The sequence below is a fragment of the Pundamilia nyererei genome, unplaced genomic scaffold (genome assembly GCF_000239375.1).
Source record: "Pundamilia nyererei isolate P.nyererei 1_Seehausen unplaced genomic scaffold, PunNye1.0 scaffold00067, whole genome shotgun sequence".
Lineage (NCBI taxonomy): Eukaryota > Metazoa > Chordata > Actinopteri > Cichliformes > Cichlidae > Pundamilia > Pundamilia nyererei.
The window spans coordinates 929,881-950,914 of NW_005187468.1; the positions used below are offsets into that span (position 1 = coordinate 929,881).

The window sequence follows — 21,034 nt, forward strand, 5'->3', positions numbered from 1 at the left end:
ATATATATATATAATGAAGTAATTTTAATCTAAAATAAGATGAATTTGATACTTTCTCTATACATCTCTATATATATCTATCCTGCACATCAATAGCAAAGCAGTAAAAGGAAACAAGTTGCTCTATTAACCTCTGTTTATGCCATAAATACATTTTCAATGTAATGGATTGTAATAGTTGTACGTTGTAATGGAGAACTGTGATATTAGTACCGCTGTCCGAGTACTTCTTCTACCACTGCGTGATAATTTACCTCAACACTTGTTTTTATGGGAAAGTCTGAGGCTGCTTCCCTTACATGAACAGGCTGTAAAACGTCTAATAAAGTTCAACAGCTACATGTTAAAGACCTAAAAATAAAAGAGCCTTGATGTCTTTGATGTGTACATGCAAATCTGCACACTAAAATATCCTATTCATCCTCCTCATATGCTTTACAAAGAACATAGCCTGGAAACAGCCTTCAAATTCTTAAACTGCTAGCACCCCCTGCTGGATCATTCAATGATAACAGCAAATGAGAATATTTTAAAGGCTCCTTAACGCCATTCCATTTTTCATTAGTCTCTTTGCACTAATCAGTGCTAAAAATGCTTTAGCTGTGATGTAAAGGAAATCATTTCTCACTGGCTGCCACACTGATCTAACATAACTGTATTATATAGTAACTTTAATATACGGCAGTACATAACTGTGTACATGCTCTTCTCCATGCTTAGAGAGAAGAGGATTGACGAGGAAGCCAGAACAAAGCCTGGCAGCAGCATGCAGAAGGTTTGGATTGAAATCTTCAACCCAACAGAGAGCGATAAAGGAAAATACACATTGGAGATGTTTGATGGCAAAGAGACACACAAACGGTTTCTTGACCTGTCGGGAAAAGGTGAGTGCAAATGTCATTTTAGTTTAAAGGTTTTAGATTGTGAGATCGTTTTTTCCCCAGATTTTTTATTGTGATTATTTTTCAAACACCCAACAGCTTTTGATGACGCTCTGTTGGAGCACCAGAGGTTAAAGTAAGTGCTACACCCAATGCACTGGATGAGATATCTAGGCTTTTACTGACACTGACAGAACAGTTTTCCAAAAGACAGAGGTTTTACTTGAAAACAGATTATCGTTTCCTGACACTGTGCAGTTCATTTTGATCTAACCCTTTGTTTTCATCCCTCAGGCAGCTGGCCATTGCAGAGAAAAGTGAGTGATAGGTTATGTGTTAATCCCAGGACATTTCTTTCCGTGGCAAAGATTAAAAGATTCTACATCATATGCCAGCAGAGAGTTATTTTTGCCTTTTTGTTTCAGATCGGGCTAAAGTGACAAAAGGCCTTCCTGATGTGGTAGCCATTATGGAGGGCAAGGTACAATAACTGTTTAAATCTTGCATATGTGCTTCTCTCTGTGACCTGCCATTTCATATCTTATTTGCTCCTTCTCTTCAGTCTCTGTGTCTGACGTGCTACATTGATGGCGAACCAGCCCCAGAGATTTTCTGGCTTCGTAACGATAGGGAGATATTCAGCCAGGATCACTTTACAATCACTAAGGCGCCCAAGTGCAGCAGCATCACTATAAACAATGTCAACATGGAAGATTCTGGAAAGTACAGCATCTTTGTACGCAACAAGTACGGCTCTGAAACGGTTGACGTAACCGTGAGTGTTTACAAGCATGGGGAGAAACCTCCAGCTAATGCAGTGGAGTTGAGTTAGGACTCCAAACTGAGTCAAAAATCGATATTTCTGCAGGGAGTGAGGGTTTACCAAGATCTACCACTATAGTAGCCAGTGTTCTGCAGTAAACAATGGTAGCATTTTCTGTAAGCAATTAGATACATATAGATATGATATGTAATTGACATTACGGAGCTAGTTTGCTGGCTTTTACTTGCTCCACTAGCACTGAATTTGCACTGCATTTTGTCATTTATCTGCTTTTGGTCATGCTGACAGTTTCAACAAGTCTCGCTTTAAGTGCTTTTGAAAAACCCTAAACTCTGATCTTAGTTTCCGTTGAAGCAGATTTGTATTTTGTGTGTGTGTGTGTGTGTGTAGTGAATAAAGGGATTTACAGCAATTTTTCTCTAGTGGATTACTTCTAAAATAGATTTTGCAATGAATGATTTCTTTTCCACTCTGGAAGCAAACAGTCCGCAGTGTCATTAACCTTTCTACTTTACCTCAGAGTGGTAGATTTACATTAGCAGGCTGGAGACGTGAATGAGGTTCAGTTAAGGTCTGCATATTAGTCATGTTTATGAAATGCTTTCATTTAGCATTTTCTTCTTTTCATCCTTAAACTCCTCTACGATTTGATATCCTTCTGATAAAAGGTTCGATTCTTTGTTCGTGTGCTCTTTTGCTGATTCAGATCCTTTGTCATAAATTGCAAGTGGAGCCTCAAAGAAGAATAGCTGTTCCTTTATAATACTAATGAGGATCAAAATAGTCAAGCTGTGAAATAGGCTGGCATGCATTTTACTGCTAAGTCCATGTGTGATCTGCACATCTTTCACACCAGTGAAGCTCTTAAACGCTAAATTTACTGAATTTACTAAATTTACCAATATGAATTGACCTTTGGTGAACGCTGTGTCGCCACATAGGTATAAATGAACTCCAGGTTATTCAAACATGTGATTACTTCAGAGGACGTTGTTACTCATTAGACATAGCACTGGGAGCCCTATACCATCAAGTATAAGAAGGTGGGGCATACGCTAGCAATCTCCACATTGTGTTGAGCTTCACACAGCTGCCTCAGCCTCCCGCCACTTCAGTGAAGGAGAAGCCAGACCCTCTAAACAACATGGACTTCAGTGGAACGTGGCAGGTCTATGCTCAGGAGAACTATGAGGAGTTCCTCAGGGCCATGGGTGAGAAAAAAGCTGGGCGGTAAAGAAAAAAATCGATTATTTTCAGTAGCTGAAGTTGTAGGTTATTGTGCATAAATTAACAATATACATGTGTTCTGCTTAACAGAGCTCCCAGAAGATGTCATCAAAGTGGCCAAGGACGTCAAGCCAATCACTGAGATCAAGCAGAGTGGCAATGACTTTGTCATCACCTCCAAGACTCCCGGAAAGTCCGTGACCAACTCGTTTACCATCGGCAAGGAGGCTGATATCACCACCATGGACGGCAAGAAGATCAAGGTTACTCATTTTTATTTAACTTCTTTTTTTATATGAAATATTATCTTGAATGCTAATTTACTTCAGGATGATGCAACTTTTGAGAGACTAAAAGAATGCTGCATTCTCTTTATTCGTGAATCATACTCATATTTAGTAAACTGCCCCATTTTGTGTTATGGCAACAGTACCACTGTTAAATTGGTCACTTATTGCTGCATCTGCTGCTTCTGTTTGACTAAAGTTCGGCCATCTGTGTCTAAGAATACTCCTCTTCCTACTGGAAAAGTAAAGTAAAATAAAATGACATGTTAGTGGACCTGAAGATGTGAAGGGTTTAAATTCATTTTCTTGTCTGTTTTGAGGGTTTCTTTATGTGTATTGTCTCTTCCACTTCTCTGCAGTGCATTGTCAATATTGAGGGCGGCAAACTGGTCTGCAAAACTGACAGGCTCCGCCACGTCCAAGAGCTCAAAGGAGGAGAGATAGTTGAGGTAAAGTCCACCTTACCAGAATTCAGACAGTAGCAGCATCAAAAACCAAACAAACTATTTGCTGGATTATAATCTTAATATTGTCTGTAATTTAAAAGTGTTTTCTTTTCTTTATCCAATTTCAGACTTTGACCATTGGGTCGACAACTCTCATCAGAAAGAGCAAACGGATATAAACTTGGCAGCGAAGAAAGCAGTGTCTATTTAAATAAAAGTGTTGATTAAAAAGAGCAGCGTGTGTCATATTTCTGTCCCCTTATATTTGCAATGGTCTTCGTGAGGTCATTGCTTTGTGAGGCCTTTTTTCTGTGTCTAACGTGTTTTATAAACTATTAACTAGGTAAACAAAAGATATCCATGCAAAGAAGCATTTGATAAAAGTTGTGTTTGCCATGTCGGCTATATTGAGAAATGTGCTTGTGGCTTGACGTCCACACCATCCTCTAGTGGACTAGCGGGTCTAATGCACGCTATGCCGTGATACTGGTTTGGATAGTTCTGGGGGCTTGAGCAGGCATAAATCAGTTTCTATGGTAGGTGTGGGGATTTGGCTTCTGTTTGATGAAATAAAAAAGTAATTATAAATCAGGAAAGGTTAAGGTGAAAACTTAAGGAAGCTTTAAGCTTATAAGGTTATTTTAGGGAAATTTTGGCAAATATTTTAAAACATTAACTTTTAGGGAATTACATTTAATTTCAGGACTCTGTGATTGCCATATGTTTCTCTTATAATCACAGACAGTATGAAACAGATTTGTCACACATAAGGTCAGATTTTAGACTTTTAACTGTATTACATTTCCTGCTGATGAGGACCCTCCCTTTGGCCATTCACAATAATAACGTAATGAAATAATAGATCAACAATTAAATGGCAGTTATATACCATAGGAATTTCTGTGGATTCAAAAGACATTGAATTAACAAAAACTTTATAACTACATGACAGTCTCAGTAATGAACTAAATATTTTTCTTTAATTTTGCACATTTAAGTCTTCCAGTCGTGCTGACAAACTTATTTCGTTTGCTACTTAATTGTAATGCAATTAAACCTCTTTACATTCACAGGAAGAGGGAGTTTCACTGATCCAATTATGCTCAAAGTAGCCTATATGTGGTCCACAATGTAAACTGTCAGTTTGACATCCCTGTCTGAGGTCTGAGAAAGAGAGAGCAAGAGAGACCGTCGTGTTTTACTTCTAGGCATGCGCAGTGCCGAGAGAGCGCTCTGACTGACCACGTAGCCCGTCTCAGCTGCGGTACAGATAGCTGCAATACACGAATTCACGGCCTCTCTACAGTAGCAACGGGCCGCTGAAAAATGGCGAGATACCTGAGGCCTCCGAATACATCTCTTTTTGTCAGAAACATCGCCGACGAGTCCAGGTACGTTGTTACTTTCAACCCCGCCGGCGTGCAAGCAGGCATGGTCAGGCTAAATGTGACGCTAGTTAGTTAGCAAACATGTCAACGTGATGTCATCATCAAAATTAGGAAACTGACGTTAACGGTCAGAGAGCGACTCCGGACAGAGAAGCTGGCTACGGACAACACAACCGTGTAATATTTGGTAATACTTAGAAATAAGAAGCTGAAACATTCGTGTTGTTACTGAAGTTAACGCTACACCCTGACCTGTCTGAAGGGACAAAAAAAATAAACGACTGAAATACGTCTTTGAAACTGAACTAAAGGCTGGACAGCAGCAGTTCCTGCAAGTAAACTACAATATCTGTAGTTTACGCACTTTTGCACTATGCACTTTTTAATTATGGAATTAAATTTTATGTCCTTCCTATCATTAAAAAAAACATTAAAAATATTAAGGCAACGCTTGAACATTACAGCCAATTAAAACTTCGGGCATATAAATAGTGAATTCATTTTATCTGCTTTGGTGCACGTGAAAGTGATAACAGGTGGATTGGAGAGGCAACAATACGACAGAATGGTTTTGAAGGTGGTGGCCACAGACCGTTGCTCTCTCTATATCCCCTCTCACTTATTTTCTTGTTTTACTTTTTGCTGGTGCCCATGTCATTACTGACATCATAAGACTGTGGTCCATTCGAGTTACAGAGATAGTCCACCTCTTACAGGATTGCACATCTTTAAGCCCTGTCACGAGGTTTGATTTGTCTCCCAGCACAGGCTTAAGACAGTGGAAGGGATCTCAATGCACTTCAAGGTGCTCTGTTTTCAAATTAAGTTCAAAAGGCCTTTATCCTCAGGGCATGGCTGTTTAAGCTTAAACAAAAAGTTCAGGCACTTGCTTGACTGTGCTATGAGAGTAAAGGCATTTTAAATTTTATTTTAAACAGAATGTCTTTTGAGTGTTTTGAAATTTTAGCCAATGCGTATCCTTTCCAAAGAGTCCCTCAAATAGAATTGGTATTATTCTGACTGAATAACAGTCAGGAGTGCTGACTGACTCCACAAGACTGTTGAGGCGATCCCAGAAGACAGCCCATTCCTTCAGGGGAGTTTCACGGGGCCATAGAAGGGAATTGACCCAGCAAAAGGACCAGTATCTGCTCCTTTGTGTGAAGATGAACAGAGCCTTGCTCATGTGTGTGTTTCTGACCAAAGACTATGTAGGGCATCCTTTAGTAAGACATGTGCTCACATGCCATACACTGTGTTTGGCATTACCAGACAACACTTAGAACTAGCCCGTTGTCTTCACGGATGCAAGTCCACAGTGAGTACATGTGCCAGGTGTGAGCGAGCCTGGAGATGCCATGACGAATGTCATGATGCCAGCTACAACATTGGCACCAAATCAGGTCAAATGGATTCACAATGGGTTATGCTTCCTAACTGGGGACATTGGTATCCCTAAGGTGTAACTGCCTTTGTGCTACATTGTTTCTGCTGCCAAGATTAAAATAAAAAATGTATTTGGAAATTAGCGTAAAGAGTTCTGTTTGATAATCTAGAGGCCTAAATGTGAATAGTATGACTTAAAGTACTTATTATTAAAGATAATAAGTAGATTTTTAAGTGTGGTTGATTTCACAAAATAAAAAAATCACTTCTGTGAAAAGTGCCATATATGGGTTTTATGGCCGCAATGAATATGTGAAAAAGACAGTTTCTGGTTAAATTGCACAAATTCACCTTAGATGTCCTGATGAGGAAACTTCCTTATGAGTAAGAAAGTAATTCGGTTTATTTGCTGGTAAGCAATGTCCGATGCTTTGCTGGCGCCAACTCTTGTGTATGTGCTGCACACTGGACTCGAGCCAAATTCATATGGTAGCCAGCAGAATAAATGTGCTTATTTCATGACACTTTAGGCCAGAGGATTTACGGCGTGAGTTTGGTCGTTATGGGCCTATTGTAGATGTCTACATTCCACTTGACTTCTATACACGACGACCAAGAGGATTTGCTTACATTCAATATCCTTTATTCTTTCAGTTTATGTTTGTACTTTTTCACTAATGGATTGTAAAGCATCAACTCTGATCTGTTGGGTGCAGTGAATTGAGTAACACCTGATTTAATATTTCCCTTTTAAGAGGAGTTTTTGTAATGTAATTGTTTTTTTTGTTTGTTTTTTTAATGCTTCTAGCATTAAATATACTCCTAACCAATATTTCTTCTGTTGTTGCCTCAGAATGGTAAAGATACAGGTATGGAGACCCCACACCAAAGAAAGTTGAAAGGCGGTTGTAGAGTAGATTCAAGCCAAAGACATCCAGGCGACAAGCAGTAGTGGAATTTGGAAAATAAAGACAGAGCAAAAGCATGAAGATACAAAGAGGACAAAAAAGAGCTTCCAGGCTTCCATTTGTCTACCAAAGGGAGGAAAAGAAAAGTGTTTATTGGGCAAAGACAAGCAGGAAACCTCAAGTTCTTCTGCCAAGGCTATAAAGATCAAGCTGAAGGTCAAGCATGTTAAAGGTAACAAGCCAGACTTTTTGTATCCTACCCAATCTGATCACCATTAGTATTTGTCTTGTCTTCACAATTTGAAGTCACAAATGGGCCTATTTTTAATGTTACATAATTTGAGTTGGTATTACGGAAGACGGTCAATTATAAATGAAAGAAATATGCTGAGATGATGAATTACTCTTATACATTTTTGGCCTCACTGATCCAGTAGCTGTGTGTTTTTTTTTTTTGTGTGTTTGCTTTTTATTTTACTTGTGTTGCAGCTGCTTGCTGTTTTTTTTATTTTATTTTATTTTTTTATTGCATGCGTGCAGCTTTCAGCTCCACCTTTCCAAATTAAAAGTCCTTAACAATCCAGCATGTTTGAAGATGTCCGGGATGCAGAAGATGCTCTTCACAACCTGGATCGTAAATGGGTTTGCGGGCGCCAGATTGAGATCCAGTTTGCACAGGGAGACCGCAAGAGTATGACCCATTGGCATTCCTACTTGAGCTTAACTGCACCATCTCCTTTTGGGAAATGTGTTGTATTGTTACATAACCTTTTGATGTGGATTTGTCAATAAAGCCCCTAATCAGATGAAGGCCAAGGAGCGCCACTCCCCTCGCAGTTTCTCTCGCTATGAGGATGATCGGGATACCCGCAGAAGACGATCACGGAGTCGCAGTTATGATCGCCGCAGGTCCCGGAGCCCTTCTTTTGACCGTCGCCCTCGGAGGTCTGAGAGCCCTAGAGAGTGAGTTCTTGGCAACTTTTACGCCTTTTAAGGAATATAAGACATTAAAGTTCACCAAAAACATAATTATATAAATGTAGTGAGTGTGAAGGAGTGCTCTATGGATGTTTGTAGCTCTGAAAGCAGGCACTTGCAAAGGAGGAGGAAAAAAGAAAGGAGAAAGATGGAGGGGCAATTTATGACTCAATAGAGTGGGGGGGGGATGTGTGTGTACATACTGGGGCTGCAACAATTCGAGTAACATGAATATAAATAAAATTCTCAATGCAAATTTTTTGCTTCACTGCTTTGTTTAAACTCTGTAGCACTAAGATGTCATTATGTAAGTGCAAGCGTTTCACACACGTTTTGTATTAAAAATAAATATGCAATAGAAATATATCTGGCGCACATGTGCAAATTAAAAAAATATTACAACATTGAGCCCAAGCAGCCCCCAATTTTTCAACAAAAAAACGGATAACACAACAGCAGCAGGGAAGATGCTGTCATAGTTTATCAGGGAGATGCCGTGTGGGTAGTTGGCACTCTGCCTCTGCTCTGTGTGGGTAGACAGTGCAGAGGCAGAGCAGTTACTGAGATGCTGAGCTCAGCTGGGGTTAAAGCAAACATTTTCTAGTGTGCAAAACAGCAGCACTTATTCCTGCAAGCATTATTAAAACCTTTATTTGGAAAAAGCTGGTGGGAGTTCTCCATCAAACCACCTGTTTAAAAGCCTTCAACGTGAAGAGAAGCAAACTCTGTAGTCATCCTCATTTTTGTTTTTTCCACAAGGAAAATCTACAGTAAAGCTACTGAAGTTAAAATATGGAGATGGGCTGTTAGCTTAGTCTGATAAGATGTTTAGATTAGGCAGCTAGCTAAAAGCTGCAAGCAGCTGTCCTACTTTATATCAGAGCAATACCTGCAACAGGGGTGACTCAACGAAATGGGGACATAGGGTTTAGTAACCCATATTTATATCAAAGCTTTAGTAACGTTATGCAATCCAAATCCACAACATAAAATATACAGTGTTATATTAATTGTATCAATATTTAATAATATAAAAATAAAAGTTTTTTTTCACAGGCTGGTCAAGCTATAGAAAGGCCAATAGCTGCCCTCTTTGCCACCGGAGAGCATTGAACAACACTTCAGGAATTTGGAGTTATCATAAATGTTAACATGCTAACATTTGCCGTTTAACTATTAGCAACTAAATGATAGCAACATTAGCCACCTGTCATCAGTAATGTAGCAGCCTGTGGACAGTGAGTCACAACTTATTATGGACAAATGGAGAACGACACAGGTTACTGGCTGTGCAGTGTCAGGGGAACAATAGCTGAACCGAGCAGAGAATCCAGAGGTTTGTTGAACTAGATCTGAAGACCAGAGCTGAGGATCTAACGAGCTGCATACTGCAGCAGAGAAAATAGTGGTTTAAAGAGAGACTGTAGGCAATTGTGGACAAAATGACAAACTTTAACTTTTCTACTTACAAAAATGTTTTGAAAAATGTCTCATTTAGTTTAGCCAGCTGTGACTTGGCTTTGAAATTGTTTTGTGACAAAACCTGAGACAAAAACATGCATTAAAACATACACATGATCACACATCAAATCTACCTAATCCAGGAGCTACAACCCTGTCAGAACTTACCTGCTGTAAGAAATCTTTTGTGTTTACATGTATGTATTCACGTATATAATACAAAGGGTGGGGGTGTGGTACTGCAGGGGCTGGCAGAATTTTACGTATATATGTGACTGTTTGTTGTTTTCGTTTGTTTGTTTTCTCAGCTTCAATCTGGGATTTTGCGAACATAACACTTTTTAGACATAACTAATTGTTATTCTGTTAAATTAGGACGTTATACAGGCAGGACTTTTTCTCATTTTCTTCTTATCCCTCACTTTAACGTTTTTGTTTGATTATTAGCTATTGCAACTGGCCACTACTTTAATGATAACGTAACAAGCGGTTAATGTGGCTTTTTCACAAATGTACTTTTAACTATAGCAGATAGATCCACATTAAAATTATTTGATTTGGCACAGTTTTTACACTGCATGCCCTTCTACACGTAACCCTCCCATTTATCTAGACTCTGGTCTAGGAGTGCACTAGCTTGTGACTGACTTGAGTTTGGGTTTCTGTCTTTCACTGTCTTTTACGTTTATAACTGTTTAATATGTCAAGGGTATTGAAATGAGAGCTTAACCAACTTTTCAACATCCCTCAAAGAATTGCTCGGTTGACTATCTTGCAATTTTGGATTATGCAAATTAGCAACTTGCTATTCTCATGATGAGCTGGGGACCTATCCAGGTTATAGCCCACCTCACAACCCTGAGATAGGCTTCATATCCTGCCCCTGCAACCCTGAGTGGAATAAGCGGTAAAGAAAACTGATGGGTGAATGATGGATTGAGGAAACATGGTGGGTGTATCACTCGTCTCTCTGGTGGAACTTTAAAGTAGAGCCTATATTTAGTATTAATTTCCTCATAATTACAAACTGATATGCAATGCATTCCTTGGAATTCTGTTTTTTGTTTGTTTGTTTTTTACATTTAAATATTAAATTAATTGAAAGTTGTCATTACATTTAAAAAAAAACAACAAAAACAAACAAACAAAAACAAAACAATTCTGTGAACTTCATTTACCAAAATGTAAGTGAACACAGTCTGAAATGGCTCTCATGCTGTTGGCTGATTGCAACTTGGTGCAACACAGTTAACTAAAGCAGTCATTTAGCAAGTTTGGAGTGTCATTGCTTTGAAAGTGACCAATCACAATAAGACCAGTTCCTGCTGTGGTTCCTCCCCTCTGTCATTTAACTTTAAAGGAGAGCTTGTACACTCTGCAGTGTTCTGAGACGAATGTGCTGTGTGCCTGGTGGCTGTTGTGCACTTATTTCTATGTGCTGACATGAGTGAGTCTACCACCTCTTGTGAAATATTTATTTGTGACTATGTTTTAGTTATGATCTGCTTGTGACATGTGCCATAAATGTAGTTTCCTGTAATTGTGTGGGCCATGCGCAGCGTGTGAGAGGGCATGATGTTTGCAGGTTTGTACACAGAAACTTTGGACGATGTCCGAGCGTGGCAGTTTCTGCAGGAAACAATTTATGTAATAAAGAGGAAGCCATATACTGCTTGTATGTAGGCAAGCCATGCTGTAAGGATATAAAGTAATTCACTCAAACTGTACAGTAACTCAGCAATTTTGTTTTCTTGTTCCCTCTTCAGCTCTCGATCCTACAGCCGACACAGAAGAAGCAGAAGCCATGAAAATAACAAGTGAGCTCATTTCTGTCCTCTTGTATTTCAGTAATCATATAAACATGGCACTGTACTCTGTAATGATAGTAACTGTAATGATAATCCCAATAGGCACAAAGCTCCTCCCAGTGACCACCACAGAACGCACCATGAAACGGCCTCACACTCCACCTCCCGCTCCCCATCAGCGTCCAGGTCAAGACCAAAAGGTAAAAAGAGCCAGTCCAGGTCTCACAGCCCTGCCGAAGACTTCCACCCATCCCAGAAACAGTCTGTCAGGAGATCCCCATCACGCTCCTACTCTAGATCCATGTCCCGGTCACGCTCTCGCTCCAGGTCCTGGGCTGGACGCAAGTCTGGAGGCCACTGACAGACTGTTCTCCAAAGCCCTGTTTATGTTTCTCTAGAGGTTTCTGTTTAATGTTCACCTCTAGCCATTTTGGACATGCATTACTTCACATTGTTGGCTTCATTAATCTGGTTAATGATTAATTAACTGGTTAATAATGTTCTGTTACGTTCCTCCCAGGTTTCTTTGTTTTTTGTTTTTGTTTTGTTTTTTCCCCCAGACGTACAAGCAGCAGTGACAGGAGAACCACAGTATGTGTGCACAAGATTTTTTGCTTTTGTAGCTACAAGCATTATCAGTATTGACTCTAGCGTGTATAACATTTGGTTCCCTGCTCTTGCTGCTGAGAACTGCACCAATTCCCTCCCACACAGAGAGAAGGCTACCTTCTGGATTGGGAAAGTTCGTAACAGAAGAATACCTTAAAGTTGTAAATTTTAAAAAAAAAATGATTGGATATAAGCTACTACTGTAGTGAGCTATGGAACTCATGCAGAGCAATGATTTTGTGCGTCACTATCTATCAATGTAACTGCATGCACTCAAAGTTGAATGCTTCAAGGTCCAACTGTGTTAAGAACTGCTGTTGTGACCTTTATGAAGAGACCAGGGTGCAAGTAGACATGTTAAAAGGTTGTATTTATAGAAAGGTGTGCATGTGTGAAAGGAGTCTTGTGCTTCCTGCTTTCATTTCTTATTTGAATACGGAGGAATCTCTTGCCAAAGGTAAATAAACAATTTTGTTATGTTTGTAAGAAAAGCACATTTGGCTCCTGCTTTTTTTTTTCTTTTTTTTGTGTACATGTGTTAAATTAAACTGAAGGCCTGCTTTGCCAGTATTCACAACATGCCCTGGTCTGGTTTAATTTCAGCAGGCCAACTTGTATACTATAGTTATTGTAATTGCTGTGACAATGAAAGATATGCTGATACAGCTGGTACCCATAGAGTCATTTTGTTATGTAATAATATACTAAAGATAAGAATCAATTGTTTTTCGTGTCCCTAAGTAACTCCCTTGTTTAAACTGTTATACCTGATATCTTTTGACAATAAATACATTCTTACACTGCTCTAGTTGAACAAGCTGTGTTGTAAAGGTAGTGTCAAACAAGTGTTACTATATCAAGTCAAAAATACTCAAACACAAAGTAGGGGGGTAGGGGAGGGGATTTAATTTTTTGTTTGAGGTTTTTTTTTTTTCGTTCAAGTTTTTCATCAATTCAAAGAGTGCTTTCTTGTTTTACATTTTGTAACAAATTAACACCAATTGTAAACAGGGCACATTTCATTGTTCTTGGTGACATTTCATCCGAGGGACAAATTAAAAAGCCAATTCACTGATTAAAATTTTGAATATGGAGACTGCCATGCATGATTTAGTCTGGGCAAGAAAAAAAGGTTTACATGAACCAAGAAAAGGCAGTAATTAAAATAATAGACATTTTCAATTGTCAGCAGGCGGAAGAACAGCCAAGAACCGAAAATGTCTGGAAAATATTTGGTCAACTTGGGAATTTCCACCAATGATTATGGTCAGTTTCAGTATGAGTTTTAACTTAGGCACAGTTTTTCTTTTTTGTAAAAAATAAAACAAAATAAAAAAGTGCTATGCTTACACACCATTGTAAGCACATTCACAACTCAAATCTATACATATGCAAGTCTCCTAGAGTCCAATTGGGAGTTTTTTTTTCTATTTTACTTGTTTTTCCCATTTAGCATCTTTCAACCTACACTGCACAATACACAATAAAAAATGTGCAATAACTCTGGAAAGATCAGAGTATAGGGGTACTGATAGATGCTATAGGCAGCTTTTTTTTTTTTTAACAAAAATATTCTTCAGTATTGAAGTCAAGACATGACCTTAGCATGTCTCATACATTCAGTGTTATTACTAAAAATACTTTTGTCAAACAGGCCACAAACTTGGCCTGCAAATGTACATATGCTACAAGTGTTTTATACAGTTCATTATTTACATGGCTCTTGAACTCACAAGCTTTCATACTTTGTTTTGTCATCTTTAAGCTGGCCATGAATGGCTCCAATTCTGCAAAGGGAAAGCAAAGAGCCTCAACAGAGAACTGAAAGAGAATCCATAGAAGATAGTCAATTACGCCTCCGTTAATTGAACAGCATCCTGGCCTGTAACTTGTGAAAAAAAGAAAACAGTCTGATTGCAGTGCAGAAGGTTAAGGGACAGAAGTGCAAGAGACAACAGGCAGCAAGTGTCTGTTGATTATGGGGTAGTTAACCATTGAGACTTAATTTGTAAACACAAACACCAGCCTCCTGTCTCACATTGAGGCGCTTGGGCCTCTTCAGAAACATTCCTTAGCTCTGTCTCGCCTTGTGCACAAAAGCATACAGCCAACAGGGCCAGGCAATGTGGGTTTTTTTTGAGAAAACAAAACTCAGTAGTCCCACATTTAAGCAAGGCCCCCTTCCGCATGTTGGAGCTGCAGGCACTGTCCTGAAGAGGCAGAGACTGAGGAGCAGTAACGGTACTGATCAGAACAGATGAACAAGTGATCAAGGAGACCTCAAACCATTCACTTCGAGTTGGCAAGTGGAAATGGCAACACTGCCTTCTGCCCAAATGTCCAAAAAAAGAAAAGCAAAACATTGCTTTGGTTATACACAGCACATTATACATCTTTCAACAACCACAACAGAAAGCACTTATACAAAATAATGCTATGATAAGAGTGCTGTAGACCTTGGACACACTCAACTCCAAGTGCATGTGCGCACAGCGCAGTAAAAAAGGGTACGTGAGTTGGTGGTCCAAAGCCAGTGTGCCATGGTCTCTTACTACCCTTCGTTTGAGGTTATACCATTAACCTGTAGTTACACTACAGCTCATCTCCTGTAAAATATCTTTTTTTCCCTGCAGAACTGCAGTTGAGTGCCTTCTTTAGCCAAACAATGAATGTGATATATAAACAACAGTGGGCCCTTGATTAAAAGAAATAAAATTGCTACAAATATGAACCTGCTTTAGCACCTAAAGCTTAAGGAGATAACTCCAAAGATCATTCTTCATAGAAACATAAATGAAACACCATGTCTGTCCAAAGAAGTGGACCGTAAAAGTGATGGGAATTTACCTGACTAATGTTACCATCCTTGTTTGGGGAAAAAAGCACACTCAATCTGCCTTGGCAGCCAAGATTAAAAATAACAAAACAAAACATAAGTACAAAGAATATCCAGTTTGTCATAGTCACAGAAACTCCGCTAAAGGCATCACCGACCAGCAAGGCTGCAATTCTGTAAATTTTAAATGATCAGTTTTTTTAAAATGGATGGTAAACAGGAATTGCAAAACATTGCTCCTGTCAAGCATCCACCAACTTTGAAGGTCAGCCAAAAAAAGGAGAGAAAAAGAAAAGAGCTAAAAAATACTACAGAACTGAGGCGTTCCTGGTGGGTGGGTCCATGCATTGGCTTATTTTTTTTCTTTAAATGAAGAACTGGTATCACCCCCATCAGGCCTGCACCTTCAGGAGGCTCTTGAGCTGGAAGGTCATAACTTCCCTGTTGTCACAGGAGCCGATAGGGAAAGACACCCAGTGACTAGGGGGTTTGGGCAAAACACTGGGTGAAGGTGGCTCACTGAATTTAGGCCCTGCATAGCTTGGGCTGCCTTGGGTTGCCAGGAGTGTGTTGAGATGAGACACTGCACCCTCCCAGTTCTGATCATAGTTGGTGGAAAAACGGACAGAAACATTCTTCTCTGCAGACACGGCCTGCCGTGTCTCTGGAGACCTGTGGTAGGCAGCGCCTTTCTCGCTCCGTCGGTGGCCGTGGTGGTGAAGGCCCCCTGCCCCCCCTACGGATGCAGCTGCTCCGTTCTGGTCACGGCTTCGCTGCTTTGCCCGGCCAAGCTGGTGGTTCTTCTTGGCCAAAGGGCGCTCAGGGTGGGTAACTGGAATGTTGTACCTCTCTCCACCTCCCATACTGCTTTTGCTCTACGTGTCACCTAAATTGTGAGAATAGTATTATTAAAAATAAACTCTGGTTATACATTTCTATTCACGCTAATAATCTATGCAATTACAGCGCAAGTTGTTGACTACCAACCGCGAGCACAGGCGCACCACATCACAATAAAAACAAGTACAGAGACTACGTGCAGAAACACCAGACAGCGAGGCTCGCCCATCCCCCACACGGACACCAGGAAAACAGCGCCAGCTCACCTCTTTGTTGTCAGAAAGTTAACCGAGTAGACGTCTCTCTTCAATCTTTCTCCTCCAATCGGGCCCCAGGTCCTCGAAGTAGTCTTCTGTCTACCTCTCGCTGCACATTTGTGTCCAGCAGGGTCTGAGGTTTTCATGTGCCAATAAGCGTTGTTTTCTCGTGAAGCCGAGCTGAACATCAATTCACCTCGGCGCACGATACTCCAAGAAGTCGCCGACCCTTCAGGGCATTAACAAAAAACGCTTATCAGATATGCTAACTTGACAGGACTTAACGTCCATTAGATATGCTAAATAGACAGGACTCAACATAACAATAGCGCTCACAGTGTTGTGACGTGTGACTGGGAACTGACGTTTTCTTCAAATATTCTATTACATAACATTGAAGTACCGACAAAATGACATTTCCTCGCCATTACATTTATAAAAACCCTGCATATAACTTGTAATCTATAGCGATTATCACACGAAAATGTTATGTAAGAAAAGTGCGACATCATAGCCCACTCCTGTTTGCTCAGGCTGGGCTTAAACTGCGGCCAATTTTTTCCCTTGTTCTTGTGTAGTAAATTAATAATAAAACGAAATAGTTTGTATACCCTTCATATAGGATCATTTAATTAATTAGCAAATCCAGTGGTTCAAATTCTAACGTTTTTTTTATGATCTAGGACGCTCTACTTTGGCACAGAACCAAAACAAAGAAACTCGGTTTAATATGGCGACGAGGTACAAAACTGTTTCTTACCGACTTCTTCAGGCTTGGTTGTTAAAGCCTTTCGTCAGAAAAGAATTTACAGTTAGCTTCTAAACTCCCTCTACGGACTATGTAGGAAGCACAGCAAACTATATCTCCTACAAATCCGTCACTCTCGAAGCTTATTTGGTGTTAAAGGCCGGTGAAGAGATCTCACTTCTCTCTCTCCCGACTCAGAATTGCGACAAAATGGACTCTACAGCAGCGGTATGTACTCCCTTGCAACGCAAATCTAACCAATCATAAAGCGACTAAGAAATAAACAACCAATCATCGAAGAGGCAGTCGACAAGTTGCCTGTTGCCAGACTGGTGACGTTAATTGCCGACCCTCCTCTCCTTGCCTTTGTTGGAGCTCGGGTATTTCCCGAGAGAAGTGAAATAAAGAAGGAAAAAAACACCACTTTCGGGCTCTGGAAGTTAACGTAATAGACAGGAAATACCCGAGATGGCACGTAAAACATTACGTAAAGGTTTAGAGTGAGCATAGAGGCAGTTAAGTGTTATGTAACACCAAGACACCAAGCATGTCCGCTACCCCTTCGGTTAGGTTGTAAACACGTCCAGTGTTTAGATTTACTGAGGTTTGTGCCACAGGAAACTGTTTTGGTTTGTTTTATCACATTTCTTGCTTTTTCAGGTTAACCCCTTTTATGCCCACTTGACACAGCAGCAACAGGCTGTAATAACAATGTCTCTGAGCGGTTGTCCATCCCAAAAGTGTTTTGTTTTATTTAAATTCATTGGGTGGAGGTCTTAATAAGGGTTGGGGGGCTATATTACATATATTACCCTGTTTGTCCCTTTGATGTTGGTCTCACTTTTCCTCCCAATCTTTTCAAAGGACTTTGAGGTTTGACTTCCATGGCAGTCTTCCAGTAGGTTTTATGAGCGCAGGCAGGGCTAAGTGTCATCGCTCTGTGTCACCGAGGCCTTGCCTTCTTTTCTCGCCTGGATTTTTAAAGAGTTGCACAACGCTGCTGAAGGCTGAAGGCCATGGCAAGGCAGGACACTCCCCAAAGCAAAGTAATCTCTGAAATGGGGCTGTGCCAATCAAGAGTCAGCTATGTAGGTCACCCAGAGACTGGGTAGGTCGCTAGAAACACATGGGGGGGTGGAAAGGACTACTCGCCATATTTGACTGGCTGCAGAAGCCAAGCAGTGTCAACATGTCACACAGATAGTGTACAATTGGAAAGTTGGATGGAAACTTTTTTCCTCACACAGAGAAAAAGAACAAAATTACAGATTATCTATTGGCCTGATTGTTTACGGAGTCCTGTTGGCCTACAAACAAGTGATTGAAGTTATGAATATGAACTTGAATGGTGCAAAATGTATGTCATATGCCCACACAAAGGGAAGTGGGGAAAGTACAGAAGCAGTTTCACACAGCTCAGCAATAAGTTCAACACATATAAAGAAAATCTGTACACTCAGTAAACATATTCAAATTAAACCTTGTACATTAGTTACTTAACAAAGAAACTTAATATGCTATAAAAGTAACACATCATTTACAGAATTTAAATATTAAAATGAAACCCATGGTGAAATTGATCTATAAGTGGGTTTGGGTAAAACAGGCACATTAAATTGGAGGTCCTTCTCATCCCTACTGTTATTTAAGATTTATTTAGTTAGCATCACAGTGCGCAGATGAAGTTGGTACACTCAGATAACACTTTTTTTTTTTTGAAGATGTGCCAGCCGCAAATGGTTTTCTGTGAAAAATGCCCACAGAGCATATTTGGAATGAACCACTGAAACCAAACAGGAAAAAATACCATTTCAGATGAAAAAGTTATTGTTGACGTGTAGTTGACAGAACTATTTTCATATATATATATATATGGCCCTGACAAAACAGATGAGAAATAATGGCAGTTTTCAACAACATTTCTCAGGTTTCCCAGTTTCCGTCATTACATGAGCAAAGGCTCAATTCACTTGTATTATTTTACAGCTTTATGAATCTAACAAGCTGTTTAAATTACAAATACATTTAACTCCTTATTTGTTTCGACTAATGCTGGCATCACCACACCAGAAATAGCAGTGCATGATTTCTGAATTATTAATGACTTTCTTGCAATCACGGGTATGGGTTTCATTTTACTTTTGGGGGGCAGGGACACCAAGTGCAGGTTATCATCCAATAATTAGAATTTTCTGCATCTGCATGCATGTGCATGGCAGGTGTCATTTTTATTCACTATTTTAATAGAAAATATCTATTATTCTCTTTTAAAGTATTTAAGTGCTTGTGCATATGCTTAGATGGAGTATGTGTATGTGTCAGCATGACCTTTTGAAAACTGCTTAGCTTTGCTTAACGACGTTTCACTATGTTATCTGCTAACTGTTAGGGCGTAGAAGGACTAAACTCCCAAGATGACCAGTGCCAAGAGCTTCCTGGGAATAGATAGTGGGAGTTGTTTTCTGCCCAGAAACAGCCCATTGGACAGAAACCTGTTGTAACTGGGAAGATACAGAGAGTTGTTTGTGAAGGTATAAAAGAGGAGCTCAGACACCCCAAGGGCAGAGCGCTCGTAACTCAGACCTGTGATGTTTTGATGTGTGTGTTCGCTCTCCTGCATGCATGCAGTAATAAAATAGCTTGACCACAGCTGACAGTGTTGCAGACCTTTTTTTTTTTTACAGAAAATTCCACAACACTACAAATGAGTCATCCAAGTTTTATGAACTCAGATTTTCATATTACAAATGACCTCTTGTATTCATGCAATGCAAGACCTTGTGTGCAGCAAAGCTAACATAAGCTGAGGGGCGTTGAGCCTGATGACCTACCCACTGCAGTGACCCAATTTAAATAGATAACACAAATCAATATATGTAGTCCTAATCCTATACTATGATAAGGTATGCTATTCCCAGGCGCTTTGTTACCTGTGACTGACGGAGTGGGATCCTGGTTATAGGCTGGCCTTGTATCGTCTCGTTCAGCTGTGCACTAACTTGTTAAGGAGTTATTCTTTCTTATAAAATTTGCTGCTGAACTGACTCGGTTAGTGGTGGGTACGGGCCCAACAGGAAACTTCTGCACATTTCAGCATGACTGCAGTTAAAAGACTGTTGAGTGTGACTGTTGGCACAGAAGAGGTCAGAGGCCTCAGACCTGAGAGCAGAGCTGTGTTTTTAATTCTCTTGTTGAGAAACAAATAGAGTTTACGCAGTTGTGGGTTGTGGGAAGTCTGGTCAATGCTACAGGATGTGGCTGTCACCTATTAAAATATATATTCTCTTTACAGATAAACAGATATCTCTGTGAACTCCATCGAGGTTCCTGCGGCATTCATAACTCTCATGTTGAATTAAAAATTGTAGCTATCACTTTTCATATTTCGTATTCCCTCAAAAAGAACCCTGATCATGTCCCAGTTGAAGTGAAAGTAAACAACGCTCTAGATTGTCTGTTAAATTTCAATTTTTAAGCAAGTGAATATCCTTGTCCTTGTCATACTTAATTGATATCTTTCTCTCACTCAGTTATTGCAATAAACATACAGTTCGGTCCATACATTTTTAGACAGTTGCACTTTTTTTTTGTAATTTTGTCACAGTACACCAGCACAGTAAATTTCAAATCGAACCGTCAAAATGTGATTGAAGAGCACAGTTTAATCTTTAATTTATGATGTATTTTAAGAAGTACAGCCATTTTTATACAGGTGTGAAAAAGATTGTTTTGAACAACAAAGATTAAAATGAACTTGTATCAGAATGATGACAAGATAAAAGTATGGTGAAAGAAAGGAACAGCTCATGATCTGTCTGTGAAATATGTTATATGTAGGCATGTGTGGCTACCGGTGGAACTGGGCCACTAGTATTTATTGATGTGACTGAGGTGCACAGGGTTATACTCTCTGCTCAGATCAACCAAATGCTGCAAAAGTAGTCAAAATGTGCTTCACAGTACAAATGAATAACGACCCAAAACACTCTGCAAAAGCAAACCAAGAGTACATAAAGACATAAAGAACATAAAGAAATTGGGCAATCTTGAATGGCCAAGTTAGTCACGTGATCTTGAACCTAATGACGCATGCTCCTCGGTTACTATAAAGATGCTATAAGTTGCCTTAATTTCTAATATGAAGTCAGAGAGACCCATAAACAAGCTGCAACTAAGAGGAAACAATTGGT

General features: G+C 39.8%; 4 protein-coding genes across 5 annotated transcripts in view; 3 read left to right on the forward strand and 1 right to left on the reverse strand.

Annotated features, from left to right (window-relative positions):
• Positions 1-2,079, forward strand: part of myom3 (myomesin 3) — a 68,851-nt gene extending 66,772 nt beyond the window's left edge. The window contains exons 33-37 of the mRNA XM_005736073.1: positions 721-884; positions 981-1,017; positions 1,176-1,198; positions 1,307-1,362; positions 1,444-2,079. Of these exons, the coding sequence (XP_005736130.1) occupies positions 721-884; positions 981-1,017; positions 1,176-1,198; positions 1,307-1,362; positions 1,444-1,713 (550 nt within the window). The 3' untranslated portion in view covers positions 1,714-2,079. The remainder of the gene's footprint in view (positions 1-720; positions 885-980; positions 1,018-1,175; positions 1,199-1,306; positions 1,363-1,443) is intronic.
• Positions 2,080-2,142: 63 nt separating this feature from the next.
• Positions 2,143-3,842, forward strand: fabp10a (fatty acid binding protein 10a, liver basic). The gene is made up of 4 exons (XM_005736074.1): positions 2,143-2,876; positions 2,983-3,155; positions 3,539-3,628; positions 3,754-3,842. The coding sequence occupies exons 1-4, from the start codon at positions 2,810-2,812 to the stop codon at positions 3,802-3,804; spliced, it is 381 nt and encodes a 126-aa protein (XP_005736131.1). The 5' UTR covers positions 2,143-2,809; the 3' UTR covers positions 3,805-3,842.
• A 976-nt stretch (positions 3,843-4,818) lies between these two features.
• Positions 4,819-12,977, forward strand: srsf10a (serine and arginine rich splicing factor 10a). 2 transcript variants are annotated; one of them, XM_005736077.2, is made up of 6 exons: positions 4,819-5,016; positions 6,930-7,034; positions 7,895-7,998; positions 8,102-8,270; positions 11,513-11,563; positions 11,657-12,977. In XM_005736077.2, the coding sequence occupies exons 1-6, from the start codon at positions 4,952-4,954 to the stop codon at positions 11,913-11,915; spliced, it is 753 nt and encodes a 250-aa protein (XP_005736134.1). In that variant the 5' UTR covers positions 4,819-4,951; the 3' UTR covers positions 11,916-12,977. The 2 variants fall into 2 exon arrangements, with proteins under 2 accessions (XP_005736134.1, XP_013767067.1); XM_013911613.1 differs by lacking the exons at positions 4,819-5,016; positions 6,930-7,034 and adding an exon at positions 7,471-7,558 and having other exon boundaries at positions 7,903-7,998.
• Positions 12,978-13,712: 735 nt separating this feature from the next.
• pnrc2 (proline-rich nuclear receptor coactivator 2) lies at positions 13,713-17,068 on the reverse strand. The gene is made up of 3 exons (XM_005736075.2): positions 16,857-17,068; positions 16,106-16,325; positions 13,713-15,885 (listed from the first exon to the last, which is right to left on the reverse strand). Exon 3 carries the CDS (start codon positions 15,860-15,862, stop codon positions 15,392-15,394), a length of 471 nt encoding a protein of 156 aa, XP_005736132.1. The 5' UTR covers positions 15,863-15,885; positions 16,106-16,325; positions 16,857-17,068; the 3' UTR covers positions 13,713-15,391.
• Positions 17,069-21,034: the final 3,966 nt, after the last annotated feature.

Excerpts from the sequence above, each read along its gene's own strand:
- fabp10a (XM_005736074.1), top strand. The coding sequence starts at position 2,810 with ATGGACTTCAGTGGAACGTGGCAGGTCTATGCTCAGGAGAACTATGAG. Across the intron at positions 2,877-2,982 it reads GGAGTTCCTCAGGGCCATGG|AGCTCCCAGAAGATGTCATC; the intron begins GTGAGAAAAAAG and ends TCTGCTTAACAG. Across the intron at positions 3,156-3,538 it reads TGGACGGCAAGAAGATCAAG|TGCATTGTCAATATTGAGGG; the intron begins GTTACTCATTTT and ends ACTTCTCTGCAG.
- srsf10a (XM_005736077.2), top strand. The coding sequence starts at position 4,952 with ATGGCGAGATACCTGAGGCCTCCGAATACATCTCTTTTTGTCAGAAAC. Across the intron at positions 5,017-6,929 it reads AACATCGCCGACGAGTCCAG|GCCAGAGGATTTACGGCGTG; the intron begins GTACGTTGTTAC and ends ATGACACTTTAG. Across the intron at positions 8,271-11,512 it reads AGGTCTGAGAGCCCTAGAGA|CTCTCGATCCTACAGCCGAC; the intron begins GTGAGTTCTTGG and ends TTCCCTCTTCAG.
- pnrc2 (XM_005736075.2), bottom strand. The coding sequence starts at position 15,862 with ATGGGAGGTGGAGAGAGGTACAACATTCCAGTTACCCACCCTGAGCGC.